Source organism: Cavia porcellus, unplaced genomic scaffold (assembly GCF_034190915.1).
Source record: "Cavia porcellus strain 051 isolate PalLab524CR breed Dunkin Hartley unplaced genomic scaffold, mCavPor4.1 scaffold_19, whole genome shotgun sequence".
In the NCBI taxonomy this organism is placed as follows: Eukaryota; Metazoa; Chordata; class Mammalia; order Rodentia; family Caviidae; genus Cavia; species Cavia porcellus.
In genome coordinates this window covers 26,899,322-26,920,463 of record NW_026947502.1, presented here as the reverse complement: position 1 = coordinate 26,920,463, position 21,142 = coordinate 26,899,322, and the positions used below count along the sequence as shown (strand labels likewise).

At 48.0% G+C, this 21,142-nt stretch overlaps 1 protein-coding gene and 1 long non-coding RNA gene across 3 annotated transcripts in view; both read right to left on the bottom strand.

Moving 5' to 3' along the window:
• Nucleotides 1-21,142, bottom strand: part of Ergic1 (endoplasmic reticulum-golgi intermediate compartment 1) — a 91,686-nt gene that overhangs the window by 31,010 nt on the left and 39,534 nt on the right. For both annotated transcript variants that reach the window (XM_003473342.5, XM_063230793.1), the window contains 3 exons: nucleotides 20,372-20,433; nucleotides 13,379-13,451; nucleotides 2,134-2,228 (listed from right to left, as the gene is read on the bottom strand). In XM_003473342.5, coding sequence (XP_003473390.3) covers nucleotides 2,134-2,228; nucleotides 13,379-13,451; nucleotides 20,372-20,433 — 230 coding nt within the window. The remainder of the gene's footprint in view (nucleotides 1-2,133; nucleotides 2,229-13,378; nucleotides 13,452-20,371; nucleotides 20,434-21,142) is intronic.
• On the bottom strand, nucleotides 18,813-20,375 carry LOC134471614 (uncharacterized). Its single transcript, XR_010041103.1, has 2 exons — nucleotides 20,247-20,375; nucleotides 18,813-19,612 (listed from the first exon to the last, which is right to left on the bottom strand). It is a non-coding gene; the product is annotated as an uncharacterized LOC134471614 (long non-coding RNA).

Genomic DNA, 21,142 nt, shown 5'->3' with positions numbered 1-21,142 from the left:
TTTTTTAATTCCTATATTGGTTTATGAGTTTTGTAGTAAAAATTTTTTTGCTGGGGAGGCACCAGGGATTGAACTCAAGACTTCATATTTATCAAACAGATACTTGTGCTGCTAAGCTAATTCCCTGCTCTAAAGAATAGTATTATGTGTGTGTGCATGCACACGCATATGTGTGTGTGTGTGTGTGTGTATACACCAGTAATTGAACTCAGGACCTTGTACTTGCCAGACAGGCGCCGTGCTGCTGAGCTATATCCCTAGCCTCAGAATAGTACTTTTAAAAGAGGAGTATGAGACTACACATGCAGTATGATCTTGGCCACATTCGCAGATGCACAAAAGGGAGGGCCAGTAGGACAGAATAATGTCAACCTTTCAAGAAACACCATTATCATCAGTAAACTATGGGCACTTCTCTGGATTTTCTAAGGTACAATGACAAGCATACATTTTTGTCTATGATAAAAATTTATTTTAATTTATTTATTTTTTGGTACCTGGGATCAAACTCACGACCTTGTACTGGCAGGAGCTTGTGCTACTGAGCTAAATCCCTGGCCCCTACATGATAAAAATTGGAAGACTTTTTAGTTCATACTTGGAGTTGAACCCAGGACCTTTTGCACACTAGGCAAATGCTCTACCACTGAGTTACCCTGAGGTTCTTCTAAAAAAAAAATGCTATGGCACTGGTGTCAGCTGCCCATCATAGGTCACAGTGTATCCTGCAGAGGTGGAAGGGCCTGGAAGGGAGCAGGGCAGACAGGCTGACACAGCCAGCAGCCCGAGGACTTCTAGCCCTATCCTAGGCCACCGCCTGCAGCGGGCACAGAGCCTGAGCCACATCCCTTCCTTTTCCTGCTCTTTTGGTCCCAAGTCCTCTGGCCTAAGAATTTCCTTGTGCCGGAGACACAATCAGCTCCTGAAGGAGAAGCTGCTAAATGAAATTACTCTTCAAACAGGAAGGAAAAAAAATTTTTTTTAAATAAAAACAAATAAAGCTGACCTATTTCAGCAAATTCCCTGGCTTGGGCCCTACAATGGGTTCAAAATTGTGACATTCTCACGAAAAACAGTTATCAAAGCTGAATGTTTCCTTATCTCTGGCTGGACGCCCACCCGGTATCCTGTCCTTGCCTGTGCCCTTTAACAGGAAGGGATGCAGTGGGAAGAGGAGAGGAGGCTGTGCCAGTTTGTATGCCAGGCAGGGAAGAGGGATGGCTGGGACCCCAGGCCCAGAGGGGACACCAACAAATCAAGGAACCATTATATCAGACCCTCCCAGCAATCTCAGCCAAAGTATACTACGGTGAGCTCCTTTCACGGAGGAGGATGCTGAAGTCACCTTAGCCAAACTCCCAGTTTTCATAAGCAAAAGAGCTAGGATCTGACTCCAAATCAGACTGATTGTGTTTTACTTTACAAAAGTAATTTAATATCTCGATTAAAAGAAACAAAAATAGAGTTGACATAAAGAAGAAGTTTCCTTGTGCTTTCCTGGAATAGATGTCATTGGAGCCCTTTCACGCATAGAGGTCTGACCCAGCGTTGGCAGGTGTTGGCTACCCAGAGTCCTGTCCTGCTCCCGATCAGTGCTCAGGGCTAAAAGTCTCCTATTTTTGATTGCTTGGGAGGTCATGTGACTACTTCCATGCACACCATCTGAAAGTATTTGCCAGTAATGACCCGTAAGCCTGGTCCCAATGCGACCAGTGGGAAAAACTGTACTGTCATACACACAGCTCCCTGTGAAGTCAGGCCGAGGCCAGACTTCAGCTGAGCATATGCCTTGGTCCAGTTTTCTTTCTGTCCAGCTGCCCTCTCTTCCTCCTTTCAGCCATGTGCATGAGAATCTCAGGTTCAGTTTCTAAGAAACAGGACCCAAGAGGCTCCACTTCCCTGCACCAATGTGGCTGTTCTGAACAAGTAACTCGAGTGTGTGTGTGTGTGTGTGTGTGTGTGTGTGTGTGTGTGTGTGTTTTATTTCAGAAAATCTCTGAAGAGTGCGGGCAGCACATGCTCCCCTGTTGCTGGCCCTCCACTCTGCTTATCCTGGATGTCATGCCCCACCAGCACACACAGCTCTGTCCCAAGGAGGAGCTCCTTGCTGGAGCAGTTATTTGAAATACTCACATTCGCAGTGCAAATTGGGTAAACTGATGTTCAGACTGACGTCAATTTTGCCCCCGCTGTCCTTATCCGGGTCATCAACATACAGCTCGTTCACACTGAGGGAGAGACAAATACAGAAACCTTTATTGAGATGTAAGCACCAATGCTGGCCATAGGAGACAGCCAGAGACCATCTCATTTTGGCTACAGTATGGATGACCCAGAGCTTTATCTGTAAACCCTTGTGCACATTCAGGTGCAGGAGAGCGGGGCTCCCTACTGGAACACACTCTGGAAAGGGAAAGAGGCCAGTGTCGAGGAGGGAGGAAGGGTGCGTCAGGGGAAGAGCATTTTCTGAGAAAGATTCAGGTTCAGATCTTGGTTTTGAGACTCTCTGTGTTCAGCTCTATGAACTCACTTGTTAAATATCAACAACAGTGCTCATTACTAATGGGGTGATTTGAACATTAAAATGAGAAATGGGGGTCTTGGTAGGGCTCAGGGCCTGGTACCAGCAGGCACATGTACTACTGTCTGTCTTACTGGGATCCTCTGCCACTTATCAGGGAAGTCAGGAAGTACCTGGGCCTTTACGAAGTTCTAGGGAGGATCCAAGGTTAGCAACATGACCAGACAGCTCTATGACGTTCCGGTGGCCGCTATGACAAACGATCACACAGTCAATGGCTGTGTGATAATCAAAATTTATTTTCTTATACTTACATAGCAGTTTCCTTCCTCTATGACTTCCTGCCTCCCTTATAGAAGAACTCTGGTGATTTCACCCCCATCTATCCCATCTGGGTAACCGAAGTGACCCTGCTATCTAAAGACTCCTAAAGCAATCATATCTGTAAGGTTCCTTGTGCCATGTAAGGTAACAGCCTCGAGGACAAGGATGAGGCTATCTTTGGCTGTCCCCTATAATGGTCAGTTAGGGACAGTGTCAGGATCTGTTAGCAACACACATTTACTCAACACTCCTTTGGGTACCTACCCCCTGCCAGCTACCAGATGTGGCAAGAACCCACACAACATGGTGCTTCCAATCCATTCACAAATGCAAGGACCTAAATAAATACATTGCCACCAACCAGGATTAGTGCTGCAGGGTACCCTGAGATGCCTATCCTTTGGGAAGAGCTGGCTGGGAAGGTTCCTCTGCTTCTGAGACATGGGCTAAAGCCTGGAGGATAGATAAGCAAGCATGGTCCCAGCAAAGAGGAGGAAGGGTCCTGATAGTGTCTCCAGAGACCTGGAACTGGGCAGGGTCAGCTCATTTGGGGAACTAAATGACAGTCATCAAGCTGCAGCATAACAGCAAAAGGAAGGATGCTGTGCGGCACGGTTGGAGAGAGGGCAGCACCGCTAGGCAGCTCGGAGGCCATGGCCTTTAGACTTGACACTGAGCACAGCTTGTATGGTAAGGTTTGCCCTTTAATGAGCTCCCTCCAGTGCCTGAGGACTGCCAAGGAGGCCTATCATGCAACAGGGAGGCTGCAGCCCACAGGTGGGAGCAGTGGAAATTCGAGAAGCTGGATGTCCTGTGGAGTAGGTTGAACCTGCTGATGGATGTCCATCAGGAAGATGGCCACACTTCCTTCGGGACCTGTTCTCTGGACCAGGGAGTCCCGGAAATGGAGCAGAACTGGAGGCAGGAGTTCCAAAGGTGATCATGAGCTTGAGATGCCTCAGAGATGTTGCTGAGAAGCTGCTGAGTGGCGACCACACTGCCCGCCTGAACCTCCTTCTACCTGCAGGGAGAGGGAGCCACAGCCAAAGGTCTGGTCTCATGGGCAGCTGAAAGGGACGGTGCTAGGGCCCTCTGTGCTGGGCTGATTTTCAACATGATTAGGATGGGGACCCAGAGATGTTGGTCAATGGGTACAAAGTTAGAAAGGAGTTTTGTTGTTTTATTGCACAGGCAAGATAACTAACAGTTAAATTATAATATATTATTTCAAGCCATCATGTGACATGGGTAGCTAGCCCTGTTATAAATTAGCTAAAAGAGAGGCTTTTAAATACTATCACCACAAAGAAATGATAAATATCTGACACTAATTAGGCTGACCTGATCCTTCTACAATGAATCACAACACTACCTTGCACCTCATGAGTATATAAAGTTATTATTTGCCAGTTAAAAACAAAACTCAGCTGGGCATGATAGTGCACGCCTGTAATCCCAGCGCACTGGGAAGCTGATGTAAGAGAATTCGGAGTTCCAGCCCATCCTGAGCAACTTAATGAGACCCTATCTCAAGGTAAAATAAAATTAAAAAGGGGGATTGGGAATACAGTTTGGTGTAAAGGCTCTGAGTTTAGTCCACAGTATTGCTTCAATCAATCAGTCAATAAATCAATTTTGAAAAAAACTCCTACATATTTATTAGGCCCCTTAGGTCCTGTACAGAGGATTACCTGCTTTACACAACTGAACTCCAAGAGGACCTTGGAAATGGTAGCATTGGGAAGGAATGGGTTGGCGGGCACAAGGGAAGTCGTTTTACTAAGGACCACCTTTGTGTCCTGGAACGTAGCATGATATCGCTGGTGCTCAGGTAACAAGGAGCTATTATGGTCTGAGAAAAGCAGCAGGGCTGTCCACAAGGACATTCCCAAGGACAGGACAGCCACAGCATAACCTTCAGATTACCGGGCCCCCAGTCCACTGTGCTGGTGTCAGCGTGGGGGGCCACTCGGGAAGGTAATATTTGCATTCATGCATCCTATCTGCTCCTGTGAAATGGGCTGGTCTCCATTTCAAAACCAGGAAACTGAGGTTGAGAGAGGGTGCGTTTCATCCTTAAAATCGTATGGCAGGAAGCAGCTGAGCCAATACAGATGAGCCCCAGGTTTTCTATAGCGCATATTGGCTCCCTTCCTCTCCTTGGTATTGAGGGCCAAGGCAGAAAATGAGAGGGCCCTGGTCCCTAGAGGCCAAGGATGGGAGGCTAATGCCTGGAAGTGTTTATCCACCAGCCCATATTGCACAGAACATGAAAAACAGACTGTCGGAGGTAAGCCAGGGGGTAAGTCGGAGAATGGGCAACCTGACAGCCAGACAAATCCCTCTCCATAGCCTTCAGCACCCAAGTTCTACCCCAGCCATGGTTCACAACTCCAGAGGGGGGTGAGTAATGACACTTCTAGGTGATTAACAAAATGGTCACCAAGGGAGTGCCCCCGGCTTCCCTTCCCAGCCAAGACAGACTCTTCCTTGAAGCTGCTCACCTTTCCCACCTGGCGAGCCTGTGTCTCTGCACATCGCTGGGGGACTGTGGGATGATGTCATCCCCTGGCAATCCTGGGAGGTGACCTCAGCTACAAGCAAGAATCCCAGGTGCGGCGCCACGGTGGTGAGCTCATCGGCGCAGCCTCAGGAGGCCTCACCCGGGCACAGGTCCCTGTCCTCCCAACCAGAATAACCAGAGCGGCCAGCTCCCTGGGCCAAAGGGCCACCCAGAACAAAGCACTGAGGTGCCGGCCTGCTGCGGTCCCAGGCCAGGCTGGTTATGTAAGGCTGAACTGGCTGTTCCCAAGTTCCTTCCTAGGAGGGCCTCGGCTGCAAGATGAACACAGCTCAATCACCTGCGCCGCCCAATGAGGTCACTACAGCCGCCTTCCATGTCCAAGGCAAATGTTCCAGACCTGCTGGCTTCCTGCTGCCCCCAGCCTGGCCACAGGCCTGTTGCCCACAGCCACCTCTCCTCAAGGGCCTGCCAAAGCCAGCTGGCCTTATGGCTGGGGCTGAACCGATTTTAAGAGGCAGAAATCAGCCCACCTAGAAGAAAAATAAATGCTTTTTGTGACATCCTTGTGGTTTGGGAACTCTCAAAGATCTGCCACTTAGCGCAGGCAATGAGAAGACCCTTTGGAGGCAGTGGTGGATAGACGTGAGCTCACCTCCTGGCTCTGCTGTCTAGAAGCTAGCATGCCCAGCACAAACTGCCTCATCTCTCTGAGCCTCGGTTTCCTCATGCAAACAACTGCAGAAGCTTTCAATGAAGTTTAAGAAGGCAAAATTATTCTACGGTCACTGAAGTCAGAACAGTGACAGTGATTTCGGGATCACGGATGGGGTTGGAGTGCACAGGGACTCCTGCAGGAGGTAGAAATGCATTATGTCTCCATGACATGATGGTTACTTGGGTATGAATGGGAAAGCTCACCTCGCCTCTCCTTTCACTGTATGTAAGTTACACGTACCTCACTAAAAAGGAGGGGAGAAAATAAGGAAGAGGGAAGAGGGGAAAGAGGAAGAGATGGAGAAAGAGGAGATTAGGGATTAGAATTCCGGCTACTCTGTAGGGCTGCTGGAGCCCTGGTGGATAAAGCCAGAGGCTGCAGGGTCGGGGTGGCTCCATGTCCCATTTCTTTTTCTCAAAAACTCACATGGGCTCTTTGTAAAGAGTATAGAGCATCATGGGGAAATTCAAGCTGCCAGAGTTCAAATCCTGGCTCAGCCATCTCTTGCCTGATTGATGTTGGATAAGAGACTTTGTTTCCAGCCTCAGTTTCCCCAGATATAAATGAGACCACCATAGTACAGTTGATCCTCTATATCTGCAGATTTTACATCCTTGGATTATAGATCAAAAATATCTGGCAAAACACTGAATCTGTACTGAACACGTATATATTCTAAAAATCATTATTCCCCAAATGAAACAGTACAGTCACTAGAGCATTTACACTAAATGAGGTGACATAAATTGTCTAGAGATGATTTAAAGTATCAGATATGCATGGTTTGTGTGCAAATACTAGGCTATTATACACAAGGGGCTCAAGCAACAAAAGATGTTGCTGCTATGCAGGTGGAGGTCCCTGACTCAGTCCCCAAAGGTTCATAGCAGGGATCAACTGTATCTCTACTGAGGCCAGGAGGACAAGAGGAATGCTGAGCACAGTCTTAAGTAAACAGTAAGAGCTCCGACAGGTATAGGGCACATGCGTATAATCCCAGCACTTGGGAGGCTGAGGCATGAGAATCAATGAGAGTTCAAGGCCAGCCTGGGCTACACAGTGAGTTTAAGGCCAGCCTAAACTACACAGTAAGACCCTGTCTCAATAAATAAATAAATAAATCAGCAAGCAAGCAAAACAAAACATAAATAGTAAGAACTCAATCTACACCATTTTTAAATCATTATTACCAATATAGATTTTTAATGAGGTAGAAATAATGAGGATGCTAACAGTACCCACCTCAAAGCACATGGGGAAGATCAAACATATTAATGTGTGGAAGGCATTTGGCATAGACCTACTTGATATAGTCTAAGGCTCCTATAAAGCTGGGAGATATCTCAGTTCTGTGCACTTAGGTCAGGCCAGAGACAGTGCTGGGCCTTTCACATGTGGCATCTTGCTTTTCTTTCTTTTCTGTTCAGTGCTGGGAATCAAATCCAGGGCCTTATTAGCACTGAGTTATATCTCAGCGTTTTATTGTACTTATTCTTAAGTAGGGTCTCAGTGAATTGGTGAGTTGCCATGGCTGGGCTCAAACTTCTGATCCTCTTGCCTCAGCCTCTCAGAGTACTGAGACTGCTGGCATATACCACCATGTGGCATCTTATTTCATATGCACAGTAAGCCAGTGCTGGACAGAGTTCCAGTGCTTTCCACGTGGAGGAAACAGGTCAGCAGAGGGTACGTGGTGGGCTAAGATGACATAGCCTGGGAATGGCAGGTGCAGGATCTGAACCCAGAGGCACTGAGAGATCTCAGCCCTTTCCAATGCTTTACAGCGCCCAAACAGAACAGAGATGGGAAGAGCTGAGGATTGCATGACTCCAGTCAGCCTCTGATACTTCTCAGAGGTCCCCAGCTCATGGCCTCAGTGCCTGCAGAGCAGGGAGACCCTCAGTTGTCCACTCCTTTTGTACCCCACAAACTTTCCTGCATTGCATCCACTTGCCACACCTGGTGGGCAGCAGCATCTGCCCCACCCCAGGGACATCGGACTCCTCCACCAGCACGAGGACTCCTGAAGCCTCCGAACAGAGCATGTGCTCACAGCTGCTGTGGAGCCGAGTGGGAACACAGGAGGGATTTCTTGGTCAGATGTCCCAGGAAGGGGGAGGATGTGCACCACTGGACAAGCGGGGGGCAAATTCCAGGTGGGGGATGCCAGATGGCGTCTGTGTGGCCTGAATACACAGGGAGAGGTCAGCAAGAATTGGCCTTATAGGGACAGGGGGAGAAAGGGGATGGGGAGGTAAGGGTGGGGAATGTAGGTGGAATGTAGCCGAGCGCCTTGAAATTCTAGGCTAAGACGTGAGTCTGATGACATCTATGGAAAACAATTTTATTTGCTTTTAGAAGAGCACTTGAATAGTTAGGATTCCTGCCCAAAGTTACTGACCTCCATGCTTCATGATGTGATGGAATGGAAAGTTACATTGCGGCAGCCGTGGCCAGGCCACAGTGCAGGCTGGGGGGAGTGGGAGGGGACGACTGTCATTCATGCCAGCAAGCGCTTTGGGCCTGGACTTAAAACCCTGCCCCTCCGGCAAGTACATCTATTGCTTATATGGTGGGTATCTAAAAAACAGCCCTGGATGGCCAGCTACTCACTCTGGTCTCATCCCCTTGCTCTAAAGCCTGGTTCCATAACCCTCAGTCCCTCACCCTGTGGTCATCATCAGGACCCTTGAAGACCTGGACCTTTAGGGTTGTCCTGCCCCAAATCTACTTTCAAAAGGAAGGGGCAGTATTTCTGAGGCATACATGCCATTCCATGCTTGGTAGCCATCAAGCCTGCTACTGCTAAGGGTGAGGTCTTTAATGTCCCTCTAATATGACATCCTGGCTCTGGGCTTGTAGCAGGTGACCTGGGCTCAGAGGGGAGACCCAGTTCCTCCTTTGGTTAAGCCTCAGGCCCACTATGGGAAAGATGTATGTAAGGACACAATTCAAGGTAACCTCCAAGGTCCAACTTCCTGGAGCTCCATCTGCCTGCTTGGCTACCTCACTCCCAAAGGATGCAACTAAGTCCGCTAGTCAATTATGCTGACCAAAAAGCACCAGCTCCCACATGCCCAGGGCTCCAAACTGCTCAGAGCAGATGGGCAGAAGGAGAGGGCGGGAGTGGAGGATGGGTTTGAACTGGCAACAGACCTGGGCTGGGTTCCGGCTCCTCCTCCCATTGACATCATGGGCTTTTGGCTGTGTGGTACCTCACTTTCCCTAGCTTTTAACTGGACCTAACAGAAGTAGCTACCTTAGGGAGATTTGTGACAATTAAATGAGATAATCATTATAAAATGCCAACCTAAACATTCTTGTTTTTTGTTTTATGTTTGTGTGCTGGATTGAACCTAGGGCTTTGTGTATGGTAGGTAAGCATTCTAGCACTAAGCTACACCCTCAGCCCCTAACCCAGGCATGCTAACCTAGCAGAGGGGTCACTTAATGGTAAATCACAACTGGAAAGCACCGTAAGGTATATTATGCTATAAATTATCAAGGGAGACTTCTAGTAGCTACATATTATTATTATAAACCTTCATCAGGTTATTAATTAAGAGCCATCTGGAGACTGAGCAGTCAAACGCTGGAACATTCTGTGGCCACCTTCTTAAAGGAAGGGGCTGCCTGCCTGAAAACACAGTCTCAGAACATCCTGTGGGGCCACTTTCCCAAGGATAATCACTGGTCTGTCCAAAGCCCAGGTTGGAACCCAACCGCCCAAACAAACACGCCTTCCTCCCCATGGGGCCAGGCCAGAATAAGCGTCTTATGTCACTGATAACCACAGGCCAGGGTTGGAACAATGTTGATCCAACTAGCGGTGACCTCATTTCCTTGGATTACACACTCATGGTGAGAGAGGGGCGCTGACCCACTGCGGTCATATAGTGGCTGGTGAGGGCTCTCCACCCAGGAAGAGAAAGTTACCTTAAGATCTTCCCAAACCTGCTGGGCTTCCAAGGGGTCAGAGAGGCTTCCATGAATGTAAAACCCCAAAGGGACGACCCTTTTTCACTCTGCCGGCTCCTTAAGTCCGCTGTCCCTGCCCCTTTTAAGGAGGTAATAGGGAAGGAGGGGCCCTTAGGGTCACTGTGCTTCCGTGGAAGCGACAGACTCTTCTCATTCTGCCTCCCCATCTTGACACTAAAAAGGAAGCATGCCGGTCCCTAACCCGACACAAGGCAAACACCGTATGGGCCCTTGCACTTTTTTAAGCCTCCTCTTGCCGCTCATCTTTACTCCTCTCTGGGGATGTGGTAGGATCAGAAGGCAGGAAGAGGAAGTCCCAGAGCAGAGGAGGAGCCAGCAGCAGAAGCACACTGTGCCCTGCCCTTGGTAAACAGCTGAGTGGAGCTCTGGGCCGAGCTCTGGAGCGGCATGCTCGCTTGGGGCACCTGGAGCACTCCAGGCACACAGCAGGTGGGGCCCTGCCTGTTCCACTCCCCAGCTCTGACGTCAAAACTCACTTGTCAGTGCCCTACCTTGCAACCTCACCACTAACCAAGCTGACTAATTCTATTCTTGAGTTGTTAGCAGGATGCCAAAGAGACGGGCTCTTAAAAGTAAAGGACTGGGCAGGGTGAAGAGCAGCTCCTAAACCTGCTCAGAGTTCGGTAGGGAGTCCGCAGGCAGGCCAGTGGACAGTACAGCCCACCAGGCACTAGGTTAAATATCTTCCTGCTAAATAACCTGTTTAATTCTCACAAGTTATGACAATATTGCACCTTGTCCATTTTACATCCTTTTGCTTTTTTCTTCAGAACACATCAAATATCAAAATAATATACAATCACCTCTTTGTATGCATGGGTTCCACGCCCATGGATTCAACCAACTATGGACTGAAAAACATGGGAAGCCTGGGGGTGCAGCTCAGTGGCTGAGTACTTGTCTAGCATGCGCAAGGCCCTGGGTTCCATCTGCAGCACCAGCTACCCACAAACACACACATACCCATACACACTCTCACACACTCACACACAATGTGTCTGTACTAAAAATATACAGACATTTTTCTTGTCATTATTCTCTGCACAAAATGGTATTGCAATGACATACATGACATTTGCATTATATAAGTTATTTTAAGTTCATCTAGACATGATTCAAAACATATACAAGGATGCATACAGGTTATATGGAAATACTAGGCCATATTATGCAAGGCACTTGAGCACCTGGATTTTGTTATTTTTGGTGGGCCCTGGAATCCATCCCCCCAAAATGCTGCGGGACAAGTGGAGTGTAGCTCTGTCTGCTTGTTGGCTGTCTGTCCAACACTGCCATTTCAGCTCTGCTGAGCATGGGTGTGCACAGCAGTGAACATGCAGACCTGGGCCAGTGCTCTCATAACCAAGGAGTGGGTCTCACTGATACTCAGCTGTGTCCACAGCTTTGGTTGGACCTACACCACCTTCTACCTTCTACCTTGCTTGCTTACTCTGCCCCAGTCATATCATTCTATCTTTTTTTTTTAAGACAAGGTCTTGCTATGTAGTTCAGGTTGTCCTTGAACTCACTATATCACTATGTAGCCCAGGTTGGTGATGAACTCGGGGTGATCTGCCTGCCTCAGCTTCCTAAGTGCTGGGATTATAGGCGTATGCCACCATGCTCAACAGGTCAGCCATCTTTCTGCTCGTTGCATACACTGGATAATTCCTGCCTCAGGGCCTGTTTGTTCTTGCTGGTGTCCCCGTTTACAACATAGAAAGCCACCAGCCTAAGTGCCTGGTCCTTGCTGCTATGATAGGTGCATATTACTCAGGACATCATAAGTGCAGAGAATAAACCACCTCATCCCAGAAAGTGTAGCCTGAGGAGGTCACCAAGTTGTACCTGGCCCACAGTACGTACTTCATAAGTCTCAATAGCAGGTCACAAACTCTTGCTTCTCTCTCTGCTCCTACCTCTGATTCAAATGAAGTCATTCCCGAGACACTGAATGGCCCGAATGTGCACAGAGGGGAAGACGCTCGCCTCAGCCAAGGGTCACCTCCCCCTTTAGGGGTCAGAGAGCAACAAAACGCTTTCTGTGACCCCTGCATGGCTACAGAGGTCACGTCCTGAAGAGTAGACACAGCCTTTTCCAAAGCTGGAAGGGAGCTTTGACTCTGGTTTGCTCTTACTCAATTGGCCAGCAATACTGAGACTCAGAGAGGTTTAGCAACTTGTCCGGGGTCACACAACAGTGAAGTAGCAAGTAAGCAGATCTGGGTTTTCCAATGCTACGTCCGTTGTTCTCCCTGCCAATCTGTGAGGCCTCTCTGGCTAGGTTCCCTTAGGTTAAAAAACAGGAACGAAATGCAAGGGAAGAAAAGCCTCCCACACAGGGCAGAGGTGAAGCTACACAGAAAAAAAGAGCTCAGGTCCGGGGCCATATCAGTACCCCTACAGCTTGGAAGCCAGGTGGGCCTGGGCGCCATCACCTAACTGTAACAGAGGGCAGGTCCCTTCACCTCTCTGAGTCTCAGCCATCTCCTGGACCATCTGAAAGTGAAAGGTGGTAAGATCTGCCTAACATCAGGGCCATCTGTGCCAAAGCAGCTGAGCTGTAGCTTCCCAGCGTCTATGACTGAGAGGGAGGCAAAACCAAGATATTCCATGAGTAGGAAAAAAAATTCCAGCGTTGGCTCAGCTGTTCCATGGCTTTGTGGGCTGTAAACGCAGGAATGAAGAGGCTTTGAAACCAGTGGCCGAGGCAGGAAGCTCCATCCCAGAGAGCAACGGAGGAACAATTCCAGTGGCATTTTGTATTACACACCCCAAAGCGCTTAATGGACTAAGGACAGCGGGTAATTCTAGGAATCAGTGATGGATCAAGTCTGCGTCATGGCACTTGCTGCCAGGAAACCCCCGACCCACCCCAATTCCTCCGAGAGCCTGGCCTGAGAAACGAGAGGGGGCCTAGAAGACAGGCTGGCCAGATTTCGCTGGCTTCAACTCCCCGCCAGAAGCCACATTGAGGAATGCCCTGACATGATTCAGAGGAGAGAAAGCCCACCGGCCAAACAAAGGGATGCGAGAGAAGGGTGAATAACTTCTGTTCAGGTGTGGACTTGCAGAGGCCCCACCCACCTGAGCCCAAACGTTTTCTTACACTTTGATAAAGCACACTCACATTTGGTTTAAGTTTAAAACCCTTCCTATGAAATGAGATTAACTGATGTCATCGAATTGCCAACAGACAGAGGATTTGAAGATTTCTGCCCTTTTAAAAAATACTCCCCTCTGCTCAGTTGGGTCCCAGAAAGCCCATGATGCCCCACACCAGGACAGGACTTACACTTCTGTTGTGATGAATCCGGTGAGTTCTGAAAGGAAGAGGAAGAGGATGAAGAGGCAGCAGCAGATGGAGACTGCAAGAAATGACATGGAGCATCAGACAGTTAAAAAGAGGAGGCCAGCCCTCCCAACCCCCTGCCAGCTAAGGAGGAAACCTGCCCCAGGGCCCTAGCATGCACTGGCACAGGCAGTGCTCCCACTGACCCTCCAAAGCCCCCTCTTACTTGTGGCCTTTGTATGAAGCAGTTCTTCCCCTAGGAAGGGAGTCTGGTACTATCTGATTCAGGTTAGAGTGTGCCTCCCGCATGTGTTCGAGCCTCCTGGAGCCTGCCCACCTCCACCCCTCCAGCACTCTTTAATGCAGGTCAGTCTGAAAGAAAGGTGCACCCTGGGGCCCACCATGGGCTTCTGTTTGGCCTGAGTGACTTTTTTTTCCTGTCTGTCTGACTTCTGTGTTACAAATTGAACCCAGGGCTCCACACATACCAAGCTCTACCACAGAACTATATCCTATTTCCCTGAAAATAAGACTTAATCAGAAATGAGCCTTAGCATGATTTTTCAGGATGCTTGAAATAATAGCCCTACTCTCAAAATGAGCCCCAATTCAGAATGGCAGCCAGACGGATACATTTAGTATGGCTGTGGCAACGTACTACGGACTTAACTGATTTATACTGGTGCTTCAGAAAATGATGTGATTATAGTTGAATACATGTAGGTTTTTCTATCTGGATAAACGCAAATTGTTGTACATGATAAATAAGTCATTCCCTGAAAATAAGCCCTATTGTGTCTCTTGGAGCAAAAATTAATACAAGACCCTGTCTTAGTTTTAGGGAAATGCAGTACCTACAGCACAGAGTAATGTGTATTTTAAAATTTGGAGTCTGCATTGAACATTTGAGGGATTTCACATGAAAGTGCTGATTTCTGACTTTTGCAGCACACCCAGCCTTGTATCCATGTAAAGCAGTGATGATGAGGGCACGTGCGTCACAGCCGCGCCTCTGCTGATGCGGAGCCTGGGACCCCTGGGCTGCCACAGGCCATGTTCTCTCCCATCTCCCCGCTTCCGAGACGAGGCAGAGTCTGCTGCCACTCGTCTGTACATGCAGACTTTCCCTTTTACAGTGGGGTGAAGGTGGTACCCATTCCACAGAAACAATGCTTTCAGTTCTGATCTTTCCCCGGGCTAGAAATACACGTGGCATTCTCTCATGATGCTTGGCAGGGCAGTCAGCCCCACGGTCACCAGGAGGAACAGCCGTGTCCGAAACAGTGCTACTGCTAAGCTGCCAGGGCTGGGAGTCGGGAGAATCCGATGCTTGTGGGGTGTGTTGGGTTTTTTTTTTTTTTTTTTTTTTTTTTAGATAGGAGTCTCCCTAGCTTAGCTGGGCTGACCTTAAGCTTGTGATCTTCTAGTCTTGGCCTCCAGAGTTGCTGGGATGATAGTCACCAGCTAAAACATCCAGCTCAATGCATTTTTGATTTATGGTATTTTCAACCTAGAGTAGATATAAACCTATCAAGAGTTGAGAGGCATCTGTATTTTTCTATATCTATCTACCTTCCCTTCTACCTTCCTATTTTCCTATTTACTTTTTTTCCTATCTATCAATCTATTATATATCATCCTATCTGTCTATCTGTCTGCCTACCTACCTATCAAAGATGCATTCTGATTGGGGAAGAGAACAAGCATCTTGCTGGGCACCTACTGCAAGCTCATTGTGGGTGCATTAACATACAGGCCACCATGTCATGCTCCTACCAGTCCTGATGTGGGCCCTCGCCGTGTTAAAGGCTCAGGGAAAGAAACGGACTGACTGCCATGTGGGTTGGGGCAGACAGGATGGAGTGCCTGTATATTAGAGCCAGAGCACTGAGGAAAGGGTCTCCAGAGACTTGGGCTACACATGAAGGGTAGGATGTTATCAAACTACATGGAATATCCTTACAATTATGCTGAGTTGTCCTGGGGGACTACAATACTCCCAGTGTCTACTTAACTTTCAAAAAGTACAGTGGTAGCATTTAAGGGTTTTACTTTATATGTTATGGTCTGTGTCTAGATGTCCCCCCAAGGCCTCATGTGGTCAGAGTGGGGCTTTTTCAGAGGCGGCTGGATCTAGAGTGTGTGATGCTGGGATTAAGTGTGTGTGATTACTAAGTCCACGACTGGTTTGGCATCACCCTGGTTCTGGCTGTCTAGACAGACTATAAAAGGGACAGAAAAAGGCTGCTGGGGTCCTCGCTTGCCTTGATCTTTCTGTCCACTGTGAACTATTTCTCCTCTGTGATGCCCCTCTGCCATGTGTCATCCCGCTATGGAGCCAGCTGATGATGGACTGAAACATCTACAAATTGTGAGCTAAAAAAACCCCATTTCCCTTTAACTTTAGACGTTGAGTATTTTGTCTCAGCAATGAGAGAAAAGTAACTAAGATAGTATGTATAAAGGTACCCTGTGTGAGTCATTCTCGATCCAAGCTCCTATCCCTGCAACAGTTTTGTGTGTTTTCCTGCAACCATATAAGGATGAAGATGTAATGTGTGTACCTAAATAGGGTTTCTGTACTGTGAATGTATTTAACATGTATTGAAAGTATGTACTAACAAAAAGTACATAATTACATATTAATACAAACATAAAAATCATTGTTACACATTATAAGTCACATATATATTTAGTTCAAAAATCCCTATTCTTTCTAAATAGCAGCATAATAGGCACACCTTTTCCAGTCATGCTTTGCGTATTCAGCAACCTGTATCTACATGGACTTCACATTTATACAGTGGCCATGATTTGCTGGAGTTTTTTTTGTTGTTTCCTTTTTTAATGGCATGGAAATGAATTTCAAATGTCTTCTCTAGCTGCTGAAAAAATCCATTAGAGAAGCTATGCTACCAACCCAAATTCTTTGAATACTGGTTTTTCCCTTCTCATCTGAAACTGTGGTTACTATACTTCCCCACCCCATCCCCAAAAATTTCTCCAAGAAGACAAAGCATCCTGCATCTGGAACCTTGCACCTTTTCTGTTAAGCACCATGTAGGACTCACAGGGCAGAATCATTTCCACCACCCCATGCCATGTCCCATAGATGCTATTACAATGAGTAGGTACAGTTGTGTGTAGGTCCATGCTGACTTAGATGGACCCAAGGCTTCCAGCTGCCTTCCCTGCCCCAGGCCTGCAGGCAAGGGGTAACACATACCAATAAGCCTCTAGATTCTCCCTCTATCTGAGCTGGAGGCAGGGAGACAGGCATCTTTGTGAAAGCTATACGCTTTTTTTAAGGCTTGGACTAAGCCTGGTTAACCCAGCAGGTGGATATGACAAGCACTGAGTCTGCTCACCAAGATCTAAGAAGTTCAAAGGTCCTGATTCCACTTGCTTTATTGTGCCTGTTCTCTCTACCCCAACCCAGACCAGGAGAGCAAAACTAAGGGCTTGTATCTCTGTGTCCTTGGGGTCTAGCTAAGTGCCTAGGTTAAAGAAGGTGCAAAATGAATACTTGTCAAATGAATGAATGAAAAACACGAAGGCAGCTAGGAAATATTTCTAACAGAAGGTCTTCTGGATGGCTTGATGAGGAGTTTTCAAACCATGTTTGGGCAAGACTCTGCGTCCAACCTTCTTTTGAAAATGACTCAGGCTCTGCATGGGAGGAATGTAATCCCAGAAGGATGCTTGCTAGTAGGAAACCGGGAGCAGCCATGAGGTGAACCTGAGACCCAAGACTCTATCAAAAGGTCACGGAATTTGTCCAAAAGTCTCTGGCCATGTCAGTGGAAGGGGCAGAGTCCACATCCTGACCCATGAGTCCCCAGTAACCTTACTCTTTTCTGCAGTTATTAATAGCACTATCACAATGTAATGCGATGGCGTGTGCCTGAGTCTGCCTGCCACATTTGGCTGTGTGCTCCTCAAGGACAAAGAGTGAAGCCCATTCATCAATATGGGCTCAGCATTTGGCATGGGGCCTGGCCCCAGGACCTGCTTCATAAATATTTGTTCACTAAATGGTAGCTAAGGGCCTGCTTCCTATGCCTCACGCCTTTCCTCTTGTGTAAGGAAATTCATCATCTCACGCTGTGGCTGGGAATGCACATCAGACCTCATCCCCGGAGGGCCATTTGGCAGGGCCTTCTGCACAGTACAGTGCACATGCCCTTCAACCCCCAATTCCTGTCCTAGGGAAGCTACCTTACCAAACAGCCAAACAAGAGTTGAGAGAGATATGGACAAGGATGTGGTGGTAACGGCGACAAGCTGAAGGTAAATGCCTACCCTCAGGGCTGTTACTTGGATTACAGGTCAGTCAGCTAGTGGAAAAGGATGCAGCTGGATAGCAAAACGTGCCGGGGTTGGTGTGCTGACGGGAAGGGTGTCTGGAGAGGGACAGAGGGCACACCTCATGCGCCTTTGGTGTCTGAACATGACGTAGGTACATCAAAGGCTGGAATTGTTTTTTTTTTCAAGTTCTAGAAGGATACACATCTGGTTGTTCCATAGGCCAAGGGGGAGACTGTAGTATTCATCAGAGGAAAGAGGTCTGAGCTGTTGGTGGGCAGCAGAAAGTAGATGGGAAACTTCATCTGAACTTTGTTAGACAAGCTCACAAACTAAGTGGATCCCTTTCCTTTCACGTTTCCCTAAATATCCATCCCTTGGGAGGGGTCAGGGGCCAAGCCACTGGCTTCTTGAGGCACAAATCCTCATAGGTTGATTGTGGACTCCCGAGAGAGGAGAGCTGTCCACATGGCAGGGGTTTATGTGCCCCAGTCAGGACAGGCTTGATCTCATTTAACCCTCACATCAGAAAACTGGGGCTCAGGAAAGTAAAGGTCACACAGTTGCTTACATGGGAAAATGAACTCAGCTCTGCCTGAGAGGAGAGCCTGCGTGAAATGCATTTCGTCACTGGCTGTGCTATTTCCAAACCCTAAACTTGAGAAAGCTTCCATAGCCTCAATAAGCTGCGCTGGAGGAAGGGCAGGAGAGGAACAACTGGAGTGGGCAGGACATACCCAGACCACTTCCCTCCAGGACCACAGGACCTGGAGGCAGTGGGGAGGGTCTGTCCCACATCGGGCCTCTCCCACCGGAGATGTCAGGGCAGTCCAAGGAAGCCTACCTGAACCCTAGTCCCTTTCCAAGTGGTAATACTTCAGATGAGTCACTTTACCTCTTTGAGCTCATTTTCTCAGCAGAAAAATGAAGCAGAAGCATCCCCACTCATAGGACAACTTCACTTTCCTTGAGTTTCCTGTCTCTCTCTCTCTCTCTCTCAAATACACCTCTCTTGTGGAATAGTAATAGGTGCAAAGATAGCACGGAGTCCCTAGAGAGCCTTTACCTGGCTTTCTCTTTATCACCTAGCACAATAAAATGCTGTCAAGTAAAGAGATTAACACTGGTTCAGTACTATTAACTCTGCTACAGCCTTTATTTGAGTTTTAGCAGTTTTTCTACAAATGCTATTTGCTTCTGTCCCGGGTACTGAGGCAGGGTCCTGCTTTGCACTTGCTCATGCTGGGTCTTCTTCTTGAAGTTGGGACAGCTCCTCTGTTTTCCCCCAGCTTTTTGAGGCCTGGTTCCTTTGGAAGAGCACCCAGAGGCATCCCAGAGAAGACCTCCCAATCTGAGACTTAATGTTTTCTCACGACCTGGCTGGATTGGAGCTTTTTGAGGGAAGATCCCCAGGGGCAAGGTGCTCCTGCACATCCCACTGGGGGTGTATGATATCTGCAGGATTTACCAACTGGTGACACAAACCTTCCTCACTTTTCGCTGAGGCAGTGTCTCCAGGCTTCCTTACAGCAAAGCTATGGTTTTAAACTTCTATTCCTTGGCAGTGAGTTGTTGTATTCTATCCACACTCAAGGAGAGAAGAATCAAACTCTACTTCTGGGCAGTGAGTACCTGTATACATTATTTTATTCTTCTATAAGGAAGATTCGTCTCTTCTCAGCTATTTGTATTAGGATAGACTCATAGGTCTTCTTAAGTCTTTGAGCTCAACTAATAATGTCAGTATTAACTTCATAACTTTGCAGGTAGATCTCTGAGTCCTCCTGCAGGTCGGCTCTCGAGTCCAGACACAAGGTGCCCTGGCCACTTTGTTATCTTCCCTGCCTAGTACTGCAATTGGTCATTTTCTAAAGAGCCCTGGTTACTTCCATTGAAGAATCCTCTCTAGAAACCAAAATCTGGGTCTGTGACCTTAAAAATGGATAAGAACATCACATATAAAACATGCAAATCATTCCAAAGGCATGAAGAGCAAAGTAAATCTCCCTTAAGTCTCTCAATTCCAGTTTCCCCTCTCAGCACAGCTCCACAGGTGGAATGGAATATCCCTTACCCAGAATGCTTGGGATCCGCAAGTTTCTGGACTTTGTATGTTTCCAGAATTTGGAATAGCTGTGTGTACATAATGAGACACCTTGAGGATGGGACTCAAGTCTGAACACAAATCTAATTTATGTTTTAGGTAAGGTAGCTTTATACAATGTTTTTAGTGCACCTATGTATTGACTGCCACCTATCACAAGGCTCGGTGTGGGTTTTCCACACCCAGTGTCACGCTACTGTTCAGAACATTTTGGCTATCAGGGCAGGAAACGTAGCTCAGTAGTAGAGCATATGCCTAGATTATATGAGGCCCTGGGCTCAATGTCCAGCATTCCAAGAGAAACACTTTAGGAGTTTGGAGCTTTTTGGATTTCAGGTTTTCCAATAAGTAACTCTAAAACTGTACTGATAATTTCGTTTTACCCTTCTACAAACAGGTGATGATTCTACCTTGCAGGGCTACAGTAAGCACAGAAACTCAATGTGGAAATGGGTGAAGGACCTGGAAAGAAGTTCCCTGCTGCTTTTCCTTCTTTCTTCCCTGATCCAGAAGTTCTGTGCAGACGGTATAGGTACCCGGGGGCACAGGCAGGGGGTGGGAGCAGTGGTCAGAGGGCAGCTACTCACTAATGGCCCCGGTGTACGTTGGCTGTGTAAGGTCCTTGGGCACCTTCCTGTAGATGTCAAACCTGTGGAGAAGGAATAAAACGGGAGTGAGGAGGACACACGCATGGAAGGGTCTCGAGGCAGCAGGAGGGAAGGTGGCTGCATGGCGTGTAGGTCAGCGAGACTCAGTTGTTCCTAGACAAGTTCCTTCTGTTCCTTCAGACCCATTCTGCCCCTCTGGCCCAGACCTCAACAGCCTGCCCCACACAGCCCTCATCCCTCCACTGTCCTTCCTGCATCCTTTATCAAATCTTCTGTGTGACATTGCTACCCAAGGTCATTACTAGTGACTTTGCCCACTCATCTGTTTGTATTTCTCGGTGGGTCTCCATCAGAATATATCCTCCCTGAGGACAGGGACCTCATTAGGTTTTGTCCCCAAACCCCACATGGGCCTGGCATGCTGTGGACACTGGATCAGTTAACTGGAGGAAGAGCTGAACCCTTGAGCCTCGGTGATGTGGACACTGAAAGGGACAGGGAAAGGCTGAAGGCCGGGACTCTCTTGGCGCTGCGTTCCTGCTCTGCGTCACCTCCCGCCCCCTTTCCCTTTCCTGCCGCTCTGCAGCACCTCCTGCTTCCGCCCCCACTCCTTAGAGAGTCTCTAACTTTACAGCAGAGGTGAGCACAAAATCCAGTGGGGTGGGGGTGGCGGTGGGAGAAGAGTCTGGGCGTCAGCTGGTGAGAGCACTGCCTTCCCCGTGTTTTCCCTCCACCACGAACGACCTTTCC